Here is a 26,040-nt window from a genome sequence, read left to right on the forward strand (position 1 = left end):
ATAAGCCTCTTTAGGCTAATGGAGAAGGAGTTCAGAGGGAGAATTATTGACACTCTCTGTTGCCCTTAACCTGTCTACCAATAAAGCGGATTACTTTTCTTCAATTCATCAGCTAACCAGTCTCTAGGGACCGGTCGCAGGCGTTTATTTGCTCAGGGGAAATCAACAAGTCACGGGCCTGTTTCGCCTTAAGGATACAACTTAACCGGGTGTCGCAATGATGAGCGATTTTGAAATAATAGCTAATCAAGTATCACTCATCAATTACGCGCATCACCAACTACTTTTGCTCTAATATCTGAATTTAATCTGAATTTAGTATGTTGTAATAATGTTGAAATTATTTATTGCATTTCCAAAACTCATATTCGGTGCTAGATTAATGATAAAAGTCTTTACAATTTACACAACTTTTAGTTTTATGTTTACTCTGTTTCGACCTTCCATTGTGATATTTTTAACATCAACACGTCGCACCAATGCGCACGGAATCGATGAAATTTCCCTATTGTCTTAAAACATTTCCCTTAAACTTCAAATGTTCTTGTTCGCGCTACACATGAGAGAGCTGCTTTGTCCACTTCCCAGCTTTAATTTCATTAAGGGTTCGCATGAATATTTCTATTAAAGCAGCAGTGAATTATGAAGCTCTGGACCTGCAGCGATCAGTGAGATTTATGGCTCTTTTTCATCACATCAGGAGAGAGTAAAATTATTATTGCACCCTGAGATAGCATGGACTGAAACCAGGGACTCTCCTCAAAGCTGTTCATTCGCTCGGTAATTACTTTCACAATTAAGTGGAATACATATCACAATGACAAATCGAAATAGTTTATATATTAATTATCCTTGGTAAATGTGTTCATTATGAAAAGCCAATTTAACTGGACCTGCCGTGTCTCTTTTATTGTAATAAATATTTTCGATCGTAATGGCATATAAACGGCCACTGTGTTGAAATGTATATAGCACTGCTTTTTAAACACTTGTGATATTTTGATCAACTTAATTTGTAGAATGCGTTTATTACAATAAATAATCCCAGTAAAACATGTTAAATGATAGACTGTGTTATTAAAATCCATTAAGGGAAATCGGATTGCAGTGCTAATAGCGACATTATGTAGGCCTATATTTATTTTTATCTATTTATTTTAAGGACGGAACACGAAGGTAATTTCTTAAACGCTCTCCATGCTCTACCAAATATCGAATAAATAAAAACCTGTTTCTTTTGGTAAATCTGCCATTATCTTTCAAATGAATCACTAACCCAAACAAACTTGTAGACGAGCTCGAAAGCCAGGTGTCCACATTTAAGGGAACACATCGGTAGAGTACACTAATGTGATGAATATACACAATTCAGTTAGTGGTGTAATCTAAAATGTGCTTTAAACGAGATGACCCGCGAGTCCCCTCTCTCCTTGACACCAGCCCGTGATTGACGATGTCACCAGATGTCAGGCTAATTCAAATGAATTCATTTCATAGGCTTGCCTGTCATAAGCACACGTGCACTTGCTGTTCATTTTAATGAGCAAAGGACATTGTGATAAACATTTCAAAAGCAATGTTTTTTTAACATTTAATCAACATTTACAAGTTGATTTATAGGATGAGATGACAATTTCTAAAAACATATGCTTTTTAAAAACATGCTAGAACCAACCCAATGCAATATGTTGAAGAAAGCATTTTTATTTTGATAAGCCTCTAAGGAACCTGAATATTTAACATTTTTAAACTGATACAATTTCAGCACAGACATAATAACATGTCTTATTCACAATAATAAGGAGAAAAGTTGAATACACTCAATGAATGAATGACTTAATGTTATTGTGAAGTTCAAGATGTTTATCATGATGTCAGTGATAAAAAGAACAACATCTTTTGCACATATACTGTTATAGCTCACATGTATTAGAAATTTAGTAAATGAGTTTGTGAAGATTCTTTGAATGTTTTGTGTAATTTTGTAGATAAATATGCTCATTCCACCACTTATGAATGCAATCAAAAGGTTTACTAACATACATTAATAGCCTATGATCTGTGTTTGTGTAACTATTTTTTTGTTTTTAGGGGTTTTAGCACACATACACTCCTTTAAAAATAACATATGAAAAATATTTTTAATGTTTTTTTATGTTTATAAGTAAAGGCTGCATGATTCTGTCTTTGCTATACCTTTATTGTTGAAATGCATGATTTGTTCATTAACATATCTATAATGTATACATATATACGTATCTATATACATCAAACATGATTGGCATATAAAGGAGGATGTGCTAAACATATTTTTGAAAACAATTCTAAAAAGGACTTTGAACAATTTAGTAATTAAGCACCCTTAACAAAGAGTTATGAAGACACATAACTCATGGAGTTGACATAAATGTCTGACCCTTTTTGACATCTTTCAAAATTAGAGACCTTTTGAGATGATGAGACCCCCATTTTGTATTCTGAAGCAGCTCCAGGAGACTTGCTGTAGTGGCTCGTTATCCTCTTTTCAGGTCTAAAAGGCAGAATATGATCAATCAATAACTCATAAATCCTTCTATAACATACTGAGTGGTTCAGTTTTGCTTTTACTGTTTAACAAGTATCGGATGCCAAGCAATGTGTGGGACATTATGTTATATAAAAATAAGTATTTGCTAGAAAGGAGTCCAAACTTCATGTTTTGTTACTTAATGTTTCGTTACTCAGTTTTGTTACACACAAACTGACACTATGACAGGATCCTGCACCCTCACTGAAAACTTTCACCAATACTTTGCTCTTTTTCTGTTTATATTGAGATGTATATATAGATACTTTTATTTTATTTTTGCATGTTTATATTATTTTTATCTTAATCTGTATTTGTGCATGTTTATATATATTTTCCTGTGCTTTGGCAATGTAAAAATGTGTTTTATCATGCCAATAAAGCTTCTTTGAATCTTGACTCTACTTTATTTAGACGGTTGTTCTTATTTGTTTATTTAATGTTGTGTGGTTAACAACACAAAGATAACATAAAACAAAGACATTTACCCTTTAGATCACTTAAACAAGAATTTATTTAATTAATGATCACTCTATCAGTAAGTTACATAGTATTTTTTACAGTCGCAGAAAAAAACATTCTTAGATTTTGATGTTTATAAATTAAAGCAAGCAAACCAGTAAGTGGTTGGTTTTAATATTGCATAACCTGTTTTAGGAAGACGTTAAGATTACATGATCCAGTTCAATTTCCAGGAGACAGAATCCACTGCAACTGGTTTCCTAATGCTGGGCTTCATCCAGGAAGTAATTGTGACATTTTGCAAGTTATTGACCCCGTTTTTAACGAATCGCAGCGTAGGAAGTGCTGTGTTATCCAATCGGATTTCACCGTTTTTACTGAGGGGCGGGATGTTCTCTGTGTTGTGTTGGTGTAGTAGAGAGCAACGATTTCGGTTTTGTTTTCTTTGATATCCAGTCGCTGAACTGAATCGTTCGGCTGATGATTCAGTAAAATAAGGTAAACAATTAGTCTTTTATGTAATAATATGACACAAATGTAGTAAAAGCCGTACAATCTCAACGAAATCACTATATACGTCTCTCTAGAAGCGATATGACTGAAGTTTATGTCCATCTGAAATAACGTGTCAGAGCATAGCGCAGGATTGACTCTGATTTTAACTTACTGGCTTTTTTCTCACTAAGCGAAGACCTTTCCCATAGAAGACACATGTATAAGTGTTAATGAGTAGTGTATTTTGAATTGCTGAGCATAAAGACAGTTGACCTGCTGCTGAGTCATTAGCTAGCTAGCCAAAGAACCTTTAGCCAAGAGGCTAACAGAAGTTCAGTGGATGCGACTGAAGAAAATGCACATATACTTAATATAAGTGGCCTTTTGTATCTTCAGATCTGAATCACGCGTTCAGAAATGATTATATAAACGTGTGCTATGATTTCTTTGTGTTAGAAAGCTAACTAACGTTAGCTAACGTTAACTTTGCTTGAGACAGAATGTATGTAACGTTAACGTTAGTTGTCTCTGTGAAAGACATTTTTTCCATAACATGTTCCGATGACTAACACTAACAGGCCAGAGAACTCTTTTAGCCAATTCGTCGTTATGCTTAAAGTTAGTTTAATGTTTTGATAGAGGTTATTTTTTGTTTTCGGTGTCAGTGGTGTGTCATCATACTAGTAGAGTAGTGTAGAATAGATGAAACTTTTGTTTTACAGGTTTATTTCAAGTTGATCACGCTTGTTGTAGATCCAGAAGGGTATTACTATTATGACAATCTCCGTTTACCCCCACTGAAATCTTTAATAAGGTTAATAACTGCTTCTATTGTATTTCACAATAGCACTGATTTATGTTTAACTCACAGTATAATACAACACACAGATAAACTGTTATTATAGAATATTTTTCTTTACAAATGTAGCATATTTTGTATAGTCTGCTAACAATTATTGAAACTAACTGACTAATTTTTGGTTTCAGAATTGCTCTTTCAGAACTAGCCTTTGCATGGTACTATTACTGAAGTGTTGCAGATATTCTTTTATTAATTTGAGTAACTTTATTGGCATCTGGAACTTCTTGACAGGAGTGATTTCTTTTCCGATAGAGAAGATTTACTATAACATTACCTGTTGTGGTTTGTTAATTGGTAGTACTCCATTCTTATCACGTTTTGTTTTCTCTTTCTTGCAGTCCCAGAAAGCACTTTGTTGCACTACACACAGGGTAATTGCATCGACTGCTGCTTGATGGAAAAAGTGTAACCATGTTCAGTTTTGAGGGAGATTTCAAGAGAACACCTAAAGTGTCCCTTGGCGGTGCAAGCAGAAAAGTAAGTTTGGGATATGCCATGCTAGTTAAATTATCCAAATAAATGACATAATTGATTTGACATTTGACATTTAAATTCAGCTTTTTCTTGAATTCTGCTCTTTCTTATAAAATATTTGCACCATACACCACTACATCATACATTTGCAAGTTTGTCTAGAATGATTTTAACTTGTAAATCAGCCTCATGGAGTTTTTGAGAATATATGTTATTACGACACAACATAAAGTTGGCAAAAACTTAAAGTCATGTTGGTTCCTGGTCTGTTTTGTTATGTCTCTCGTGAACATATTATACAGGAGGAAAAAGCATCACTTCTTCATCGAACACACGAAGAAAGAAGAAAAAGGGAGGTGAGCATCAGCCATGGGGGTGTTTTAAACCGGTTGTGTAAATGTGTTTTGAAATACACAGATTTACATGTATGCATTTATCCAAAGCGACTTGCATTGCATTGTATTATACATTTGTTTCTGACTATGTGCAATGGGATCAAACCCATGACCTTGGCGTTGCTAGCGCCATGCTCTAACCACTGAGCCACAGGAAAGCTATGAAAAACCTTGTTTCCTTATATAGTATGGAAGGGAAAACCAGGCTGAATATTTGCATACCTTTTAACTGAGTGTTACTTCAGTTTTTCCTGTTACTTGTAACAGTGAAATCCCTCATATTGAGGATTATGTTTGATAGCAACTATCACCACACACTGCTATCACTGCACAAATGTAAACATTTTAAACAAACAGCATATGATGGTTATCTATGGTTTTATTAATCTTTGCATTTGTTACAGGATGAAAGGAGAAGACTAAAAAATGCAATCATCATTCAGTCCTACATAAGGGGATACCTAGATAGGAAACAGCAAGTATGTATAAGAACTTTAAACTCTATGGCCCGGTTTCACAGACGGGACTTAGTTTAAACCTGGACTAACCCTTAGTTAAATTAGGATATTTAAGCTATTCTCATAAAAATGCCTTAGTAAAAAACATTACTGGTATGCATCTTGATACAAAACAATGGCGCTGACATACTTTAAGATGTTTTAAGGCAAGTTATTTTCAGTTAAGACTGCTCAAACATTCATTTTAGTCTGGGATTAGCCTTAAACCTTGTCTGTGACACCGGGCATACAAGTGTTGTTTTTAAGATTGTTTATCTTGTTTTTAGCTAATATACAAACTGTAAAATTCCTGCATATTTATTTATATCTCAATCCTTTTTGGTTTATTTTCTGTAGTATGCCATTCAAAGGGGCCACTTCGACCACTGTGTGTGTCAGTGCCAGTCAGGCTCCGGCCCTCCGCTTGCAGACAGTGGAACTCTTAGCCAACTAGTTCGCCAGCTTCTCTTTTTTTACAGATTGAGTGAAGACACACACAGATTGGTAGGCACTGATGTGGTTTATAGCAATTAATGATTATTATATACTTTGAATTCAAGAACCTCAATTGGTTTCATTGTCATTTAAATATGCTTTATCTATTAAATTGTATGAATGCCTTAACCGTTGTAGATCTGGATGTGTCAGAGTTTGATAAAGCACCATGCACAGTTTTTCAAGCTGCTTGTGGGGCCAGAAAGACAGAACTGTCTGTTTCAGATCAAACGGATACTGGGACACTGTTGCAGGTACAAGCTTGGCTGTATCTTCTTCAGTTATTACTTTGTGCCCCGAAAACTGTCACAGTAACTTAGTTACGCAGTTGATGACATGATGTTCTGTTAGCAGCAAATGTCTAAATTGTTTCTGTCTTTTCTAGGCTGCTACAAGCATGTAGGGATGACAGTCTGAATGTGGCGGTTCCTATGCGGATGCTAGAGGTTTTCACCTCTGACAGAACATACATGCCTGTTCTACAAGATGCAAACTGTGTCACTGCACTTATTGAGCAAATATTGCACTATATGGTTCAGAAAGGTATCATTTTCAATTTGAGAGTGTGGTTCTCTCTCTCCTTGCAAAATTTGCATTAAATGTCTACCGTAAGCAGTTTTGTTTGTTTTAAATCTTCTGGCTTTCTCTGTTGTAGGACACTACAGAGCGCTGTATGTTTTAGTCAACCACAAGTTGCCGTCCAGTCTGGAGTACAGTGACGCCCCCTCTATTCCGCTAGCGCACACACTGCTAGAACATATACTCAAGCCTCTGCACTTAACATATGGCTCCTGCCCTCCAGATGCCAGGTATACACTCACATGGGTGCACACTAAGAAAAATAAAATCTGCTCACATTATTCATAGCCTGTAGCGTGTACACATTACGGTGAGCACTTATTTTAAGCACTTGGAGGAATGTCTTTGTTTTGGACTGTGTGGTGGATGCCCCCTCAATAAAAGCTTGCCCAATAACCTCTTATTGGAGACCCTTCGCTTTTCCTTCCAGGGGACCCATGGACAGTAGTTACATCACTGCTGTGTTTACAGTGAGTTGTAAAATCCAGGCAGACCCATTGACTCAACATGTAATGTTTGCTCACCTTTTACCCTTCATTCTAACACTCTGAGTGATGAACACTGATGTTTTCTTTTCTCCATGAAGAACGACAAGAGCGCGAGAGAAAAAGCTTGTGCATATAGTTCGTGTTTGTCCTTTCTCCTTATGTCTCCCTCTCCCTCCCTCCCTCTCTCTCACACACACACACACACACACACACACACACACACACACACACACACACACACACACACACACACAGACATGTAGCTAGAGAAACCAGCCAGATATTATTTCCATCGGTACATGTGTGTCCCCTGGAAAATATTTTTTGTAGTATATTATTATTTTAGGACAATGTGAAAAAGTTCAATCACAATTGCTTGGTTTTGTATAGATTGTATATTAGTATGGTTGAGATGTCTATACCAGAATTAAAGTGCATATACAGTGTCACATTTGGAAAGGAATTTGCTAGGTTGTTTAGTACAGACATGGATGATATTATCGTGGTTGAGATCCTGCTCAAGTTCCCTCAGACTTTTCTCTCTTCTCATTAACAGGCAGTTTGTGTTTTCGGCCTTCACCAAGGAGTTCATCTCAGCGCCTTTTACTGAACAAATCTATCATTTCTTTGTGCCAGCTCTGGCAGACTCGAGACTAGCTTTCCCTTTCCAGAACTTCCTTTGGTCACTCCAGGCCACCATAGCTTCCTCTGCCCATGCACGAGCTCAGGCTCCATGGCTCTTTTATTTTGTATTAACAGTTGGAGAAACAGGACTGGGTAAGTATAGTTTATTATATTACACTATTATGTGTTGCTTCTGAGTGTTTTTACATAATCAGTTGTTTGAATGCGTTGTCCTCACATGTGTATTGTGTTTGTGTTTAGGTTCACTCTCAGAGGAAGGGTTGCTGTTGTATTTAAATGCTTTACAGACTTTGTTGCCATTGCTGCCAGTGACTGAAAGCACCAGTAGAGCTGACATCAACAGTGATTCAGAAGATGAGGAACAAATGAACATACAGCATCATGCCACACGGGTACACATACACACACTGCCATAAAAGATCACAATAAAATATACAATTATGATCTGAAAATAAACAATATTTTTCTGTCTTTTTCCAAAGGATGGAAGTTGGATATCTGTTCATTCCATAACAGAGGAATGTGTGCAGAAGTTGGACACCAAGCAGCAGACTAACGCTTTGCTAACATTAGTGTGGAGAGACTCTGCAAGTGAAGATATCTTCACTATGATGGCCTCTATCTGTCACACACTGATGGTGCAACACCGTATGATGGTGCCCCGAGTCAGGTCAGATGACACACACAAACAGTCTGGAAAACTAATCACCTAGATATTTTTTTGCAATGCCCAGGAATGCATAGTATACACTTGAACTCTCTTATGCAGGTTAGGTTAGATGTACTGTACTACTCTAATCGATATGAAGACAGACATTAAAGTGCTATAGATGGCATTGGATGGAAATGGGATGCACTTTTATTCGAGTATAAAACAGATCTTGAAAAATCATCAAATTGTCATTCAGTCTATGGACAGGTTGTGTTTCTTCTTTATCTTTTCCTCTGGTTGTTAAAGCTGAAAGCAGTAACATCGCTAATGAAGCAATCAGCCAGTTAGGTCTTCCTGATTTTTATCGATCGGGTAAGAATTGTGCAGTTTCAGTTGCTGTCAATCATTAATTAGTGTAATGAGCTCTCTTCTCAATCACCTCTGCTTTATCTATTTCTGTATCTGCCTTGTGGACAGAATGAGAACAGGTTTTCAGCAGAACAAATGAGAGAGAAAGGAAAAGTGACGGGCCAAGCAGGGAAGTGAAAAAGTACTGGTTTGATGAGAGAGTGTGCAGTCAGAGCTAGCCTTGCAGTGTGTGAATCCAATGCAAAAAAAAATATGGCTCCTAATATGATCAACCAAGCTGTTTATATACACTCACCTAAAGGATTATTAGGAACACCATACTAATACAGTGTTTGACCCCCTTTCGCCTTCAGAACTGCCTTAATTCTACGTGGCATTGATTCAACAAGGTGCTGAAAGCATTCTTTAGAAATGTTGGCCCATATTGATAGGATAGCATCTTGCAGTTGATGGAGATTTGTGGGATGCACATCCAGGGCACGAAGCTCCCGTTCCACCACATCCCAAAGATGTTCTATCGGGTTGAGATCTGGTGACTGTGGGGGCCATTCTAGTACAGTGAACTCATTGTCATGTTCAAGAAACCAATTTGAAATGATTCGAGCTTTGTGACATGGTGCATTATCCTGCTGGAAGTAGCCATTAGAGGATGGGTACATGGTGGTCATAAAGGGATGGACATGGTCAGAAACAATGCTCAGGTAGGCCGTGGCATTTAAACGATGCCCAATTGGCACTAAGGGGCCTAAAGTGTGCCAAGAAAACATCCCCCACACCATTACACCACCACCACCAGCCTGCACAGTGGTAACAAGGCATGATGGATCCATGTTCTCATTCTGTTTACGCCAAATTCTGACTCTACCATTTGAATGTCTCAACAGAAATCGAGACTCATCAGACCAGGCAACATTTTTCCAGTCTTCAACTGTCCAATTTTGGTGAGCTCGTGCAAATTGTAGCCTCTTTTTCCTATTTGTAGTGGAGATGAGTGGTACCCGGTGGGGTCTTCTGCTGTTGTAGCCCATCTGCCTCAAGGTTGTGCGTGTTGTGGCTTCACAAATGCTTTGCTGCATACCTCGGTTGTAACGAGTGGTTATTTCAGTCAAAGTTGCTCTTCTATCAGCTTGAATCAGTCGGCCCATTCTCCTCTGACCTCTAGCATCAACAAGGCATTTTCGCCCACAGGACTGCCGCATACTGGATGTTTTTCCCTTTTCACACCATTCTTTGTAAACCCTAGAAATGGTTGTGCGTGAAAATCCCAGTAACTGAGCAGATTGTGAAATACTCAGACCGGCCCGTCTGGCACCAACAACCATGCCACGCTCAAAATTGCTTAAATCACCTTTCTTTCCCATTCTGACATTCAGTTTGGAGTTCAGGAGATTGTCTTGACCAGGACCACACCCCTAAATGCATTGAAGCAACTGCCATGTGATTGGTTGATTAGATAATTGCATTAATGAGAAATTGAACAGGTGTTCCTAATAATCCTTTAGGTGAGTGTATGTTACACTTGTTTGCGATAGTTTTTTTATTTGGCGTTGGTTAAATTGCTGAAATTGTACAGAAACTTGACAACCAGCCCTTGTGATTACAGCCATTTATTGTCCTAAATTAAAAAGTTACTATAGGTGATTTATGTCAATGTTATAGACGGTTCCAGCAGCAACAACATACATAATGTGGCCCAAACTTAACATCCGGTAGACCTTCGCAAAGAATCAATAAACTGTCGAGTAGTTTTAATTTAAAGGTCTAGTTTGTGAAATTTAGCAGCATCTAGCGGCAAGGTTACAAATTCAAACCAACTGTTCACTCCACCGCTCCCCCCTCTCTTTCGAAGCACTACGGTGGCTGACACAGGACTGAGATGTGGTCACTTTTTATGCTTCTTTGCTGAAGGAGATAACGTATTTACGAAACATGCTTTGTAGAGGAGTTTGTCCTTTAGGGCTACTGTAGAAACAACATCACAAATTCCATGCAATAGAAATAACTCGAATACTTCATTATGTCTATTAAGGTTTTTATACACCTCTGAAGACATAGTTATGTATATTATATTGCACAGGGCTCGACATTAACGCTTGTCCGGGACAAGTGAGAATTTTACTTGCCCGACCGGACAAGTAACTTGTAAAAAAAACAGTGTAAAAAACAGTGCGACATATATATATATATATATATATATATATATATATGTAGAATAATAAGAATATGTGCATTAGACATAGCTGCGTGTTTGTGTGTGACAATAATCAATGGCCTGTTATTTAAATGCCATCTGGCTATTCTGTGTCTGAGTGAATTATGCGCACAGTTTAACATACAACACCAGTGATGGTCGAGGATTTATCTGTGCTGCACTGTATGAGGATATAAACACATGAACTTCATCTCTAGAGTTGCTCTGAGAGTTTATGTTATGAGCGTTTTACTGTTTGAGTGAAGCTATCTGCAAACAAGCGTCTTCCCAAGACCCGTCAAAATAAAAGTCCCGTTAAATTGAACGCTCAGACAAAAAATACTGTAGTGTACTATAGTATTTACTATTGAAATTTGAAGTGCCCTTGTAGTAAATTGATGAACACTGTATACTATAGTAAAGTTCAAAAACAATATAGTAAGAATTTTACTGCAGTTTACTATAGTAAATACTATAGTATACTACAGTAATTTATGTGGACAAATATACCACTATTGTATAGTAAAAAAGGAAAAACACAGAACTTAGAAATATTCAAACAAATTTAGGTAATCTAAAAATGACATGGCCCTAATTTATCCATCTGTATGTAACATTAATGTCTTTTGTCAGTTATCTGCCTGTTCATTATGAACTACACTTGCACATTTCTGCCTGTGCTACCAAACTTTAAACCTCTCTAGCACCAGTGCTATGTGCAAAAAAGTTAATTTACAGCCTTAACACTTGCCAACCGGGTGCTTGCCTGTGTTTTATAGCAGTCACGGAGAGTAGGCCTACAGTGCTGCTCACCATTATTGGCACCCTTGGTAAATATGAGCAAAGAAAGCTGTAAAAATAAATCTACATTGTTTCTCCTTTTGATATTTTATTTAAAAAATATACAATATTCCAACATTTCATTAAAGTAAAACAATTTGAAGTAGGGGGAATATCACATTGAGAATTTTATTTTCTGTAATACACCCTGGCCACAATTATTGGTACCCCTAGAAATTCTTAATTTCTATATAAATAATAAAAATAAAAGTATATTCCCATTGATATTTACATTTTCTTAGCACACCAAGGTGACTAGAAACATGATGTTGTCCAGTTATGACTTGTTGCACAGGAGAATAAATATTAGTAACACAAAGCCCAAACCCCCTTAATCATTTATCACAATGGATAAAACCAAAGAATATAGTTCTGATGTGCAATTTAGTTCTGTTGAGCTACACAAAATACAAAATGGCTTTAAGGAAATAGTTAACAGTAAACAATAAACAATGTCATTTCCAACATCAGGGCAATGATCAAGAAGTTTTAATGGACTGGAGATGTTGAAAATCAGCTTGAAACAGGATATGTGTCTATATTGTCTCAATGCACAACTAGGAGAAGAATTTGAGTGGCCAAAGACTCTTCAAAGAGCACAGATGGAAAATTGCAGTAATCAGTTGAATTTTGGGGTCAGAAAGCATTTAATAAAAATAAATGAAAACTGCACCTCCATCACCACAAGTGTTTTGGGACACTGTTCAAGAAACAAATCTTCTGCTCTCATGCAAAAATAAACTGCACCATATTAATTTTCCATACTGGAACTTCAACCAGGACTGGGGTCTATGGCCATATGGAATGAAAAAGAGTTTTTTGGCAGCAATAACACAAGATAGGTTTGGTGCACACAGGGATAAAAGAATGCCTCATGTCCACAGTTACAGTGAGGGAAATAAGTATTTGATCCCCTGCTGATTTTGTAAGTTTGCCTACTTACAAACAAATGAAGGGTCTATAATTTTTATGGTGGGTTTATTTTAACTGATAGACACAGAATATTAAAAAAAATCAGGGGAAAAAAATGTTATATAAAGGTTATAAATTGATTTGCATTTCAGTCAGTGAAATAAGTATTTGATCCCCTACCAACTAGCAAGAATTCTGGCTCCACAGATTGGTTATGTGCCTATATGGACCACAGATTAGTCCTGTCACTTTAAGAAAGTACTCCTAAATCAGCTTGTTATGTATATAAAAGATGCCTGCCAACAGAATCTGTATCTTCCAGTTCAACCTCTCCAACACCATGGTCCAGACCAAATAGGTTTTAAAGGATGTCAGCGACAAGATTGGAGACCTGCACAAACCTTGAATAGGCTACAGACAGAAGCTTGGTGAGAAGGAGACAACTGTTGGTGTGATTATTTGGAAATAGAAGATATACAAAATAACTATCAAATGCCCTTGTTCTGGAGCTCCCTGCAATATTTCCCCAATGGGGTAAAGATGATCATGAGAAATGTTAAAGATCAGCCCAGAACTACACGGAAGAAGCCTGTTAATGATTTCAAGACAGTTGGGAACACAGTTAGCAAGCAAAACATTGGTAACACATTGGTAACACGCTATGCCACAGTAGACTGAAATCCTGAAGCACCCGCAAGGTCCTCCTGCCCAAGAAGGCCCGCCTGGCTCGTCTTAAGTTTGACAATGAACATCAAAATGATTCAGAAAAGGCTTTGGCGAAAGTGCTGGCACTGCTGTGGAACCAAAATGGACTCCTGTGTTTGGAGGGAGAGAAATGCTGACTATGAGCCCAAGAACATCATGTCTACAGAGAAGCACAGTGTTGGAAACATTCTGCTTTAGGGCTTTTTCTCTGCTACAGGTATACAGGATGACTTCACCGCATTGAGGGGCTGAGGGACGGGCCCATGTACCGTAAAATCTTGGACGAGAACCTCCTCCCCTTAACTAGGTCACTGAAGATGGGTCATGGATGAGCCTTTAACATGACAAAGACGCAAAACATATTGCCAAGACAACCAAATAGTGGCTTAAGGAGAAGCACATTAAATGTCCTAGCCAGTCTCTAGACCCTAGTCCTATAGAACCTCTGTGAAGGAGGCTAAAACTCCAATTTGCTGAGCGACAGCCAAGAAACCTTAAAGATTGACAGAGGAGTGGACTAAATGTATCCGGACACATGTGCAAACCTGGTGACCAACTATCAGAAATGTCTGACCTCTGTGCTTGCCAACAAGGGTTTCTCCACCAAGTACAAAGTTATGTTTTGCTTGGGGATCAAATACTTATTTCACTGACTGAAATGCAAATCAATTTATAACCTTTATATAACATTTTTTTCCCCTGATTTTTTTTAATATTCTGTGTCTATCAGTTAAAATAAACCCACCATAAAAATTATAGACCCTTCATTTGTTTGTAAGTAGGCAAACTTACAAAATCAGCAGGGGATCAAATACTTATTTCCATCACTGTAAATATGTAACCAGATCTTCATTGTTGTGAACCTATTTTTATACCAGAGGTTCTGGACATTTTGTTCAGATACATGTCATCATGTTTTATATCAAATACCAACAAGTAAAAAAATCAAAACCTGACTTGCTGTGCTAGAAATATTATAATGAGTCGAGGTTAGATCGTCCATCAGCACATCAAAATAAACATCAACATCAATAAAAAATGGGTCACTGAACACAAAATCAAGATCCTGCCATAGCCATCCCAGTTCCCTGACCCGAACCCTATAGAAAAGGAGTGATATGAACTGAAGAAGAGGGAGGACCAGCATTTGAAGGATCTGGAGAAATTCTTTATGGAGGAATGGACTCAGATGACTCTCAATGTAATCTCAAACCTCATCAGACTGAAAAGAAAACACTCAGAGCTGGTTTTCTTATAAATTAAGGTTGCAGGGTGAATTAAATACAAGGGTGCCAATAATTGTGGCCAACATATATGGAAGTTTTTTTTTCCTCAATGTGATATTCCCCCCACTTCAAATTGTTTTCCTTAAATGAAACGTTGGAATTTTGTAGATTTTTTAAATAAAAGATTAAAAGGAGAATCAATGTAGATTTATTTTTACAGCCTTCTTTGCTCATATTTACCAAGGGTGCCAATAATGGTGAGCAGGACTGTATAACCAAAACCAGGCGGCCAAAGCGGACACTAGTTAAAATGCTTAGAAGCAAACTTGACCAATCTAAATCCGAAACAATTATATTGATTATATTATATTATAATTCAAATGAAATATATATATATTTTTATCTTTGGACAAGTAATTTTTGTACTCGGACAAGTGAATGACAAATTTATTTGACACATGACCACATGACAATGCTTAATGTCGAGCCCTGTTGCATTTCTGTCAATAGATCCTCTTTAATATTACACATCGCACTTAATTTAATATAATTAATATACAATAAAATATGAATATAAATTAAGTATAAACGTATTACTTGCCACTAGCCAGACTGAAACAAAGACAGAGCTGAAGTTAACTTTGGGCCGCGTGTGTGTTGAAACCATCTATATGACAGATTGAAAAAGTGAACTGTATTTCTACGGTTCTCATAAACTGTTATTGTTAGAATAAATCTTAGAATAAAGTGGTAATCAACTTTAAGCACTTTTATAACTCATTTTATAGAAAACCTTTACAAAACCTGTCCGATAGGCTTTTTTCTTGTTTGATTCCTTAATAAGAGTAATAAGGAGGCACCTGGATTGCACCTATCTGCCTCTTTACATGTATGATCAACTACCTTTCTTTGTAACAAAATCTCCTAATAATTTTCATATTGTTTTTCTATGTGTCATCATCATCCTGCTTTTTACTCCATTGCCTTTTTTCTCCATTCCAAAAACTGGTGGTATTTATTTATTTTATTTTTTAGAATATTTTACAGCCCTGTCCAGCAGTGTGAAGGCTTTTATCGTAAATCCAGCCTTCACTACTTTATCATTATTGGATATCTGTACAAAATAATTAGCTGGCCTAGGAAGATTAATTCTTGCAGGAGTGGATGGGGATAGTTTTACAAGAGGCATAACAGCTGGCCCTGATTTATAGCCTTTAAAGAAGAGCCCAGTGAGCATGCAAACTTTGTCTGCTTGCTTTTAAACATTATCATATTTTAAAGTAAAGTGTATGGCTGTATTTCACTCTAAACAAGGTCATTATAGAATTAAACTAATGTTACTGTAACTAGTCTTCTTTGTTAAAATGGTAGACAAGCAATAGAAAATATTAGAAGCAATATCACATGATTCATGGCAATGTAAGATTTATTATTCCAATAACAAATATTCTTTGTGTTGTTTTGTTCTATGTATCTAGTGAACCTTTCTGAAATATGTTTTATTAAATCTTTATTGGTGGAGGACTGAAATGGACTTTTTGTGTCCAAGGTATATATTTTTTGGTAACCCTTTTAACATTAAAGGAGTAGTTCACGTCAAAATAAGCCCCCACTGACTTTCCATAGTAATTTTTATTCCTACTATGGAAAGTCAATGGGGTCTTATTTTAAAGTGAACTACTTGGTTGTATTTGTTAAAAATGCATTAGCTTACATGAACTAACAATGAACGAAGCTTCTACAGCATTTATTAATTTTAGTTCGTGTTAATTTCAGCATTTACTAACATTTTTTAAATCAAACTTTTAGTTTTTGCCCAATGAACTAACATTAAGAATTCTATTGACATGAACTAACATTAACAAGTATTAATAGTATATGCTGAAATACTACTGTATATTGCTCATTCATGTCAGATAATGCATTTGCTATTGTTAGCAAAAACAACCTTATCTTAAAGTGTTACCATGTTTTTGTAGTGACAGTGACATCAGTTTTGTAGGGACATCAGTGTTGAGAGAGAGAGTCAGAGCTAAAGATTTGTTTGTATATTAGTCAAGCATTCTGAAGCCTTTAAATACTAAACCATCCACTTAATGTATTGTCCTGACTCTATTTTCCAAGAATTTGGGGGAATTTGTTGTCGTAATAAATCGTGTTCCCTTGTTTTGTAGTTCTTGGATGGAAATCTTTTCATTTTGTAAATATTGTATATGTTAATGCATATACATACAAATTTAGGCCTGAAATAACCCTCTGCTTTGTGTGCATATTTAACTTTATTAGTCCCCTTATTTCTCACAGTTTTTTCCAAATTCACTGAAATACACAGAAGTGTATTTCCTTTTTGTTGTGTTTTTGAAGTGTTCAGTGTTTCAGTTCTCAATGAGAGTTAAAATTGTTGTCAAGTGCTGCCACATTGACAGCATATAGCTAAAAAGGCAATCAAAATGTAAACAAAGCTGCTTTATTGTGTGATTCAAGGTGGACGTACACATTCTTTTTTCTTCCTTAAATGATGTTTTATTTCTTTTTTCACTCCTTCACACAAAACGAGCACGCAGCGACCACCAGTGCGATTTCTCGCACCCTGGTGTGACGGCTGTTATGCTTAATGATTTGGGTGACCTCAGCTCAGTATCTAATTTGTAATAGCAACACTACTTCTACGGTCAGGCAATTGTGGCTGTGCTACATTGTCTTGTTGCCTGTCATTAACTTAAATGGTGCCCCCACAGGAATCGCTGGTCTGTTTACGACCCTGAAGCAGACTGCTAGTTTACTAATGGAAGGTGGCTCACCCAAATAAAGTCTAATGGCTCATTTAATCTTTCCTGTGGTCACGTACAAAGACGAGCTGAGAGGTGGGCTTGAAATTCCAGCTCACTGGGTTGGTTTTATTTTTCTGTTTTATGAGTCCTGCTGGAAATTTGGGAATGTTAAGGTTTATGGGCAGGAGATGTGGCTGTTTGAACGGTTAGAGATCCCGAGGCACCCCTTTTGTGAATCATGTTTAGTAAGGCTATTCTGCATATTATTAGGCTGGACGGTTTTTAGTAGTGTTTTGTGTTTTTCTGTTTTTCTTATTTGCTCCTGTAAAGCTGCTTTGGAACAATGCACATTGTGAAAAGCGCTATATAAATAAATTGAATTGAATAGTCTTCTGAAAGTTTTATTTTTATCATCGTTTCACCAAAGATTTTTACACTGTCTTTGTTTTTCCTCCTTCAGGCTTTTGTACAGCTTAGCCTTCAATGCTCGGTTTCTGAGACACCTCTGGCACTTAATCACATCCATGAAAACTAAAATGATCACGGGGTGAGTTGTAATTGAACCTAAAAGTGATTAGATTTGTGTTATATTTAAGTCACATTACCCAATCTTTCGTTCTCTTTATTGTTCCTCTCCTTGGTGTAGGTCCATGGTTCTTCTATTACAGGTAATGTCTCGTGGTTCTCCAATGTCTCTAGAGGATTCCAACAGGATCATCCCTCTCTTCTATCTCTTCAGTTCACTCTTCAGTCATTCACTCATCTCCGTGCATGACAGCGAGTTCTTTGGCAGCTCAGTGGATGGTAATAACATTTACTCTATACGCATTCTTCCTAAATATAAGAATGACTGTGAAGAGATTTGATGTACTGTTGTTCACTAGCTTCAGGCCCTTGTCTTTATGAATACAAAATGTATGGAATATACTGCACACCCAATTTTGTCTGAAGCTAATGAAAAAAAAAAAGAAATCCTGTGTTATTAATGAAATATTTTTCACTGTTTGTTTGGGCAGGTCAGAGTCAGCCATCGATGATGCCCTTCTCTTTGACAGAGTTGGTGACTTTGTCTCGGTGTTTGCGGGACGCTTGTCTGGGAATCATCAAGCTGGCCTATCCTGAGACTAAGACCGAGCACAAAGAGGAGTATGTAGCAGCGTTCCGCAGTGTCGGGGTGAAAACCAACAGCCAAGTGCAGCAGTGCATTCAGGCTCAACAGAAACGATGGGTCCAGCTGTTTAAGGTGAACAACTCTGCGTCTACATCTCAGACTCATTCTAGCTAAAATAATGCAGAATTTACTTGCAGCTGAAAGTGATTAAACATTACAGATATGAATTACATATCACATCAGTGCTGATAATATCTTCAGTGGACAGGGGTCATTACTTTTAGCCAGGGCACAGTATAAGCAATGCTAACAACGTCTTTGATGGCCTAATTAGATTAGTTGACAATTAATGAGGCGAATAGTCTCCGCATCTGTTAGGGCCATCAGTGCCGATCAGCCAAGCAAGAAGACCGCTCACTTGGGAAATTAATAGGTTGTTTGCCAAGACTAAGTGAACTGAATAACGGCATCAGGATATTAGGCAGCTATCTTCACTATCTCTCTTCCTTCATCATCTTTTTCCTCACCTCACTTTCATCATAGTGTCCTTTTTTTCCATCCTCCTGTTAGTGTTAAACTGTTCATTTGTCTGTATGGTATAACCAGGTTTAGATTCTCTATCAGCCTGTTGACAGTTCATTGACCTATTTTTTGTCCTCATTATAATAGAAATAGTGAATAAACATAATGAAACATTATTTATCTAATGGTATTTAAGTGACGCACATATTATAATATAATTGTAAAAATTTCTTTAAGCAGTTGTCAGTGCTCTCAACATTTAGCACAGCCATCAATACGTTAGTGATACATGTGTAGTAAAATATTTTCATTGTATAGTAAAGTACTCCAGTTTTAACAGGTAATGAATTTATTTAAGACAAATAATGTTATGATCAAAAACTAGACATGTCAACTATTTATTACATAACATTATAGCTATATACACAAATCTCTGCATTCTCTGATTACTTCTGAGTGAAACACTTAGTTATGTGATCGTTCTCTTAGTCGAGTCGATGCAGCATAGAAAGGGCGCTGAATGAATACCACAAAAGATGGCGGCAAACGCCTCCTGTCAGCTAAAACGACCCATTAAAGAAGAGCCCGAGAAACGCATTTCCCAAATTAAATGTGCAATTTACAGTCAGCTCTAACGCTGTTGACCCCTCACACACTAATGTTTGCCTCCAGCCATGGGCCGTCCCTCCGGATGTTTTATCACTCCTATTGTCGAGCTATCTATTTAATTGAAAGAAGTTAATTGAATGAAAATGATCAACTAAGCTTGTATTAATATTGCTAATGGAACTTTCTTCTTGGCCGTGTTTGGAGAGGGATGTCACCGCAGGAGTTTTGGAGAGACCCATTAAGGCCTGCACTTAACCCAGTGGGCTAATTAACCAATGCTTATTCATTCCTCTTAGACAGGAAGGGCCTTCGGCCCCTCTGCCCCACAAAGCTACACAGAACAGAGTTTTGCACTTGCCGTTATTACGGAGGCTCTGGTTTTAGCATGCCTTGGAAAGAGATTGATTGGCGTTCTCTAGAAATGGCCAGCCGGACGTTCGTTGGAAAAAAACTGAATCCTACATGAGTATTAAACAGAAGTGTAGATAAGTGAATTCAGATGAAGCTGACTTGCTGTGGAGAGTAATTGGGTTTTGTCAGAAGAGAATATAAAACCCACATTTGGTGAATGTAGTTTATTTTCATTACATATTTATTGTGTTATTGCTCATTTGACATCGTGTCTGTATTCATTCAGGATCTTTTTTAGTTTTTGTCACGCATATAATATATTTAGTCTTTTACACTTGTTAACATATGTTATAAATGCAGTTTAAACCATTCACATCCCACATTCCCTTTTTGTATTCTGCACCCCATTTAGTCCAGCCAGGGGCGCAACTGCACATTTTCTGAGGGGTATGCGAGATCAGTATTGGCGCCCCCCATCGGCCACCCCAATATAGAAAACACACAACAAATAAAAAATCTGCAGACAAGTTGTATATTACCTTTGGAGTCATTCTATTTTACATCATGTGAAGGTGACAATCAGATTTGCATCTATAACAGAAGCATAAAGGTTTCCTTTTACAGAAACACTTTTCCAACTGCTTCACAATGTAACAGATACACAATTCTGAAAAGATAAATAACAATCTGAAAAATAATGAAACAAAGGAGCAAAAAGTATAAAAGTACATAAAGCTTGACATACACAATAAATTAGGGCAGAAACTAACGATTATTTTAATAACCGTATAATTGGACGATTGTTTTTTTGATTAATCTGGCTATTTACACGGCTGAAAACGGCAGGAGCTCGGCTGAAAACGCCCGCTGCAGGCGCAGCGTTCTGCCCAAAGTTGAGCATTTTTCAACTCAGGGCGATCGGTCGAACGCCGGCGCTGAGCGTGAAAAAAACGCATCGCACCAGCGCAGAGCGCGGAAAAAAACCGTCAGCTGATGGCTTTTTTTTTTAAAGCGCGGCGTTTCCATAGGAAACAATTGAAAAAACGCCGGCCGCAGGCGTAAACGCCTCGGTGGACACAGCCTCTAAGACTTCAAATAAGGCTATTTATTGTATTCTTTGAAAAGTGAGTTTCACTTATGTAGTCTAGAATTTTGACATTTAAAACCTTTAACAAAAAAACTTGTCAAGTTTTAAATAATAAAACTTCTTTAAATATCCCAAATATAAGTAACAATCGAGTTGTAGCCCAGAGATGTGCTGATGAGGAAATAAACTTATTTTGATCTTTAAAGTTATATATAGATTATTCCCTTTCCTTCAACAAAAAGTATTATTAACATTATTTATTATTATCAGAATAAGACGAATAAGACGTATCACATGATATACTCGCGTTGTATTTTTTTGTTCTTTTCCCACTTAGGCCTACTTTAAAACGAATGCTTAGTTTGTGGTTCATTAATATTTAATAAAAACACAACAATAAAATTTGCCTATGTTAAACATACCTTTACTGTGCATTTATAATTCAAATATTATTGAAAAAACGAAATAAGATGGATAACAGATATTATAAGGCAAATAAATAAAAAATCTTTGGATTTTCCCCTTGCTTTAAGCATTTTTAGTTAGTGGTTCACATTTTATGAAAACATCATTAAAGTAAAACAAAGACAAACTCACTTACATTGAAAGCTCAAATTATTTTTTATTAACTAACGTTCTTTTGCGCTCTTGTCTCTGTCATCCTGTCAATCATTGCGCTGTTTCAGTGTCCACACGCAATATCTCCGGCGCTCTGTGCTGCGCGCTGTTTGCAGAAGACAATGACTTTTTCGTTATATTTTTATAACGTTTTATTTAAAAAAATGTTAAATAATATTTTGGCACAATGGCGCCCCCACTTGTGCGGCGCCCCTATGCACCGCATATACTGCATACCCCATTTTTTCGCCCCTGAGTCCAGCTGAGAAGAACCGTTGTCTCATTAGAATCTGTAGATGAGATGTCTCTGTATGTGTATTTGGGTTCTGATGTCAGCAGACTACATAATGATTATCAGCACTGACTGGTCAATAAAAGTTTATCTGTGCTAAACATTGCAACATAAATGAGTTAAGCTTATAAATCACTTTTTAAAGAAATCAATTCAGACTAAATAAATTTAGTCATTTGTAAATGAGCGGTTGTGATGTTTGAGTACTGTGTGGTTAATGTAAAGGAGCACTGTTTTTTACCATCGTTTTGTTTTGGTGTTTTCTCAAAGGTGATTACCAACCTCGTGAAGATGTTGAAAGCAAGAGATATTCGAAGATCATTCTGTCCATCGGGTCATTGGCTGTCTGATGGAGTCAACATCAGGGCGGATAAGGTAAAACTAATTTGAGAATATAAACCAGAATTTGTAGGTTTGCCACAAAACTGTATGATCGGTAAAAAAATAAAGGAACAGTTTTTGTGTGAAATGTTTTTGACAGATGCATGGATACTTGGTAATGATCTAATGAAACTTGGTAAAGAGTCATTAATAGTCCATAATGTAGTGTTACATTCTGTTGAAATGTTGCATCAAAAAGAAATGCACTTTCTTTTTGGTTAAACATAATCATTTAAATAATTCCGATACAGACTGTTAATAAATAAAACTTGACCTTGCTGTGTATTTTTGGTTTGTGTGTTATAGGTCACTCAGCTTTATGTACCTTCTGCAAGACATGTGTGGAGAACTAGGAGAATGGGTCGCATCGGACCGCTTCAGTCCACATTAGATGGTAAGACCTGATATAAAAATAAATTAAATGCATGCTTATGAGGGTTTTTCCAGTTGTCTATTGGGACCTCCAGTGTGAAATGAAAAAGCAACGATATAAAGTAAAGAGCCTAGTTTAGCTTTCATGGATTATTTTCATAACACGACAGAGGGCATTAAAGGGATACTTCACCCAAAACAACTTCGAGTTGGTCCAAATCTGTATAAATTTCTTTGTTCTGATGAACACAAAGAAAGATATTTGGAAGAATGCTTATAACCAGACAGATTTTGCCCCCCATTGACTACCATAGTAGGAGAAAAATACAATGGAAGTCAAAAGTGCCCCAGAACTGTTTGCCGTCTACTGTACATTCTTCAAAATGTTGTCTTTTGTGTTCAACAGAACAAAAAAATTTTTAAGTAATTTTTCCTACTATGGGAGTCAATGGGGAGCAAAATCTGTCTGGTTATAAGCATTCTTCCAAATATCTTTCTCTGTGTTCATTAGAACAAAGACGTGTATACAGATTTGGAACAACTCGAAGGTGAGTAAATGATGACAGAATTTTCATTTTTGGGTGAAGTGTCCCTTTAAGACTAACTCTTAGCTATGCGTCTGATTATTTCCGTGCCACCCTGGAGCATGTGTGCTTGAAAATTCAATTAGCCAAAGGCAAGACACATCTGGCCCCCTGTTTGTCTGGACCTTTTTCATTTCCCTAAATGGACTTGCGAGGTAGTGACGAATGGCTTCTGTATTGACCACGCTACACCATATTTCTCCAGCAAGATGGCCCCTCAATGGCAAGAGGGAGGGAGGACTGACTAATTGAGTAGAATCATTCCACCATGCTAGCAACGTATTAGATGAATGCCACTTCTCATCTGCTGCTCCGGCAGTTTTCCTGTGGTCGAAACGTTTGTAGGACGGAGTTTTAATACAAAACAAACGTCCCTGTAATGGAAGGAGTGGACAGGTGGATGGGCAAATTGCTGCTGAGTTAATTAAAAGTGTGTGGCAGGGAAGACAGAGACTGGATTGAGTGATCTTTAATGGGATGGTCTGTAAATACAACATTCAGTGAGGCGTGACGAGGTGGACCTCACTCAAGGTTGCACATGTGTATAGATGCAAATGAAGTAGGTCATCCAGACCAGTTTTGTTTAGTTTATCTAAATGAGCAATTCTACAGAAAATAACCTATCTACATGTAACTCGATGTAGTACATTCAGTTGTGTTGGGTGTTGTATAGGGTGTGTTAATGTAATACTGTAATGTAAAGATGGGGCAGATTTTGAAGGTTGACTGGCAGTATGTTTGTCTGGATGATGAATAGAGAGTGTTAGAGATTGACTGTCAGCAGGATGGATGAAGATGAAGGCTTTATTATCCAGATGAATTCTGTACTTGCAGAGTGAATTGCTTGTCAGTGTTGTATACATTGTTGTGTTTGTCCATATGACTAGACAAGTGGGTTAACAAATAAATGGGTAGACTTCTTAGACTAAGGAAGAAAGTACATTATTAAGTGAAGATATGTATAATAATAAGTATTTTTATTACAATTATTGTTAATTTGTTTGGTTTATTATCTAATTTAATACAATTTATTTATTGATTAATTTATTGAATACTTATTGATTTAGAGCCATTGGTATGGCTCCAGCATACAGATTTTGTATTTCGCAGAAAGGTGTTTCTACAGAGATGGCTTAGGGGCCGTTCAGATTTCGTGTCTTCTGCGTGCAAATTTCGTTATTTTAAATGTAGACGTGCGGCAACCACGCTCAAATAGGGAGCGACGTGGTCACAGCGTGCGTGCGGTGCGCTAATATTTCTAGGTGCGTCGGCGCCACATCGAGATGAAAATTAGAGGTCGACCGATTTGGGTTTTTCTCTGGTCGATGCAGATTTTTAAAAATCAGGCCAGCCTATGGCCGATTTTTTTGCCCGATATGTTTGGCCGATTTTCTTTTTTCCACCTTCATCTCATAAAATCTAATTAAGTAATAAGAAGTGATACAGAATATTGCTTAAATGAAACATTTATTGAAGACATGTCTTTTCAAAACAGTACACTTGATTGAGAAAGATCGAGTAAGTGTTTATTGCAGGGTACAAGATAGTAGTCTAATTTATAGTAATAATACATTGCTCAAAACTTTTAAGCACCTTCTCAAACTGTTCTGAAGCATGCTTTTTGTTTATGTTTGTTGGTAGACACTGCTATTAGTCAAATGGTCATATAATCTAAGTTAAAACAAAAATAAAAAATCACTCATATTACACATCCTGCTGCTCATAACTGCGTTTTTAGTTATATTTAGCTTTTAGCCCTTTTCTAGCCTGACAGACGTTTAAACAGCCACAAAAGACCGCCTACGGACATAATGCGTAAACGAGGGGAAACAACAAGTCAGGATTTAAACTTTGGCTGAAGACTTAAAACTTTGGTTAAATGACAAAAAACGTACCAAGCAAGCAGAATGTTTTCTCTCCATTTCAGATTTCTAACACACACTTACAGCATTCAGCGTGTCTGACGAGTCCGACCCACAGTCACATTTAAGCAGGAAAGTTAATGTGAACGTTTTAGCCAGAAGTTTCGTCTTTTAACAAGGCATGGCTGCAGAGTGCGAGAAATTCTCCGGTACAGTATTGATAATGTCGGAGTTTATCTAGCTATACAATGTGGACAACTGTAATAATTTAGCCGCTGGGCTCGTCACCAGGTTTTGGTACACGTGCATGCATGTAGCCTAAACTATGTGGTTGAAGGCTCGCTAACAATAGAGTTCCAAAAAGTTACTGGCATTCCCAAGTAGCTTCATATTTAATCAATGAAATATACAAGGCTAGATTAGGAACGAAGGATAAAAAGTCTTACCGTTTTGTGAAGTTATCAGGTAGTTAAAAAGTTAGCAGGCAGAGGGGGACATCACAGTGTTATGCCGCAAGAGGCAGCGCTGCGTGTTCCACAACAACGCTTAGCTGCTCACAGATGCACCTGCCTGTTTATCGGCCTAATTTGCGGCACAATTGGCCGATGCCGATTCATTAAAAAAATC

At 37.1% G+C, this 26,040-nt stretch overlaps 1 protein-coding gene across 1 annotated transcript in view; it reads left to right on the forward strand.

Annotated features, from left to right (window-relative positions):
- Window positions 1-3,416: 3,416 nt before the first annotated feature.
- The window catches only part of ube3c (ubiquitin protein ligase E3C), a 36,609-nt gene continuing 13,985 nt past the window's right edge, over window positions 3,417-26,040 (forward strand). Inside the window, exons 1-16 of the mRNA XM_057336693.1 lie at window positions 3,417-3,526; window positions 4,724-4,862; window positions 5,162-5,215; window positions 5,659-5,733; window positions 6,109-6,255; window positions 6,385-6,500; window positions 6,632-6,789; window positions 6,902-7,055; window positions 7,870-8,090; window positions 8,199-8,350; window positions 8,441-8,628; window positions 18,085-18,171; window positions 18,271-18,428; window positions 18,641-18,867; window positions 22,485-22,589; window positions 22,902-22,989. Of these exons, the coding sequence (XP_057192676.1) occupies window positions 4,797-4,862; window positions 5,162-5,215; window positions 5,659-5,733; window positions 6,109-6,255; window positions 6,385-6,500; window positions 6,632-6,789; window positions 6,902-7,055; window positions 7,870-8,090; window positions 8,199-8,350; window positions 8,441-8,628; window positions 18,085-18,171; window positions 18,271-18,428; window positions 18,641-18,867; window positions 22,485-22,589; window positions 22,902-22,989 (1,996 nt within the window). The 5' untranslated portion in view covers window positions 3,417-3,526; window positions 4,724-4,796. The remainder of the gene's footprint in view (window positions 3,527-4,723; window positions 4,863-5,161; window positions 5,216-5,658; window positions 5,734-6,108; window positions 6,256-6,384; window positions 6,501-6,631; window positions 6,790-6,901; window positions 7,056-7,869; window positions 8,091-8,198; window positions 8,351-8,440; window positions 8,629-18,084; window positions 18,172-18,270; window positions 18,429-18,640; window positions 18,868-22,484; window positions 22,590-22,901; window positions 22,990-26,040) is intronic.

This window comes from Triplophysa rosa, linkage group LG1 (genome assembly GCF_024868665.1).
Source record: "Triplophysa rosa linkage group LG1, Trosa_1v2, whole genome shotgun sequence".
NCBI lineage: Eukaryota > Metazoa > Chordata > Actinopteri > Cypriniformes > Nemacheilidae > Triplophysa > Triplophysa rosa.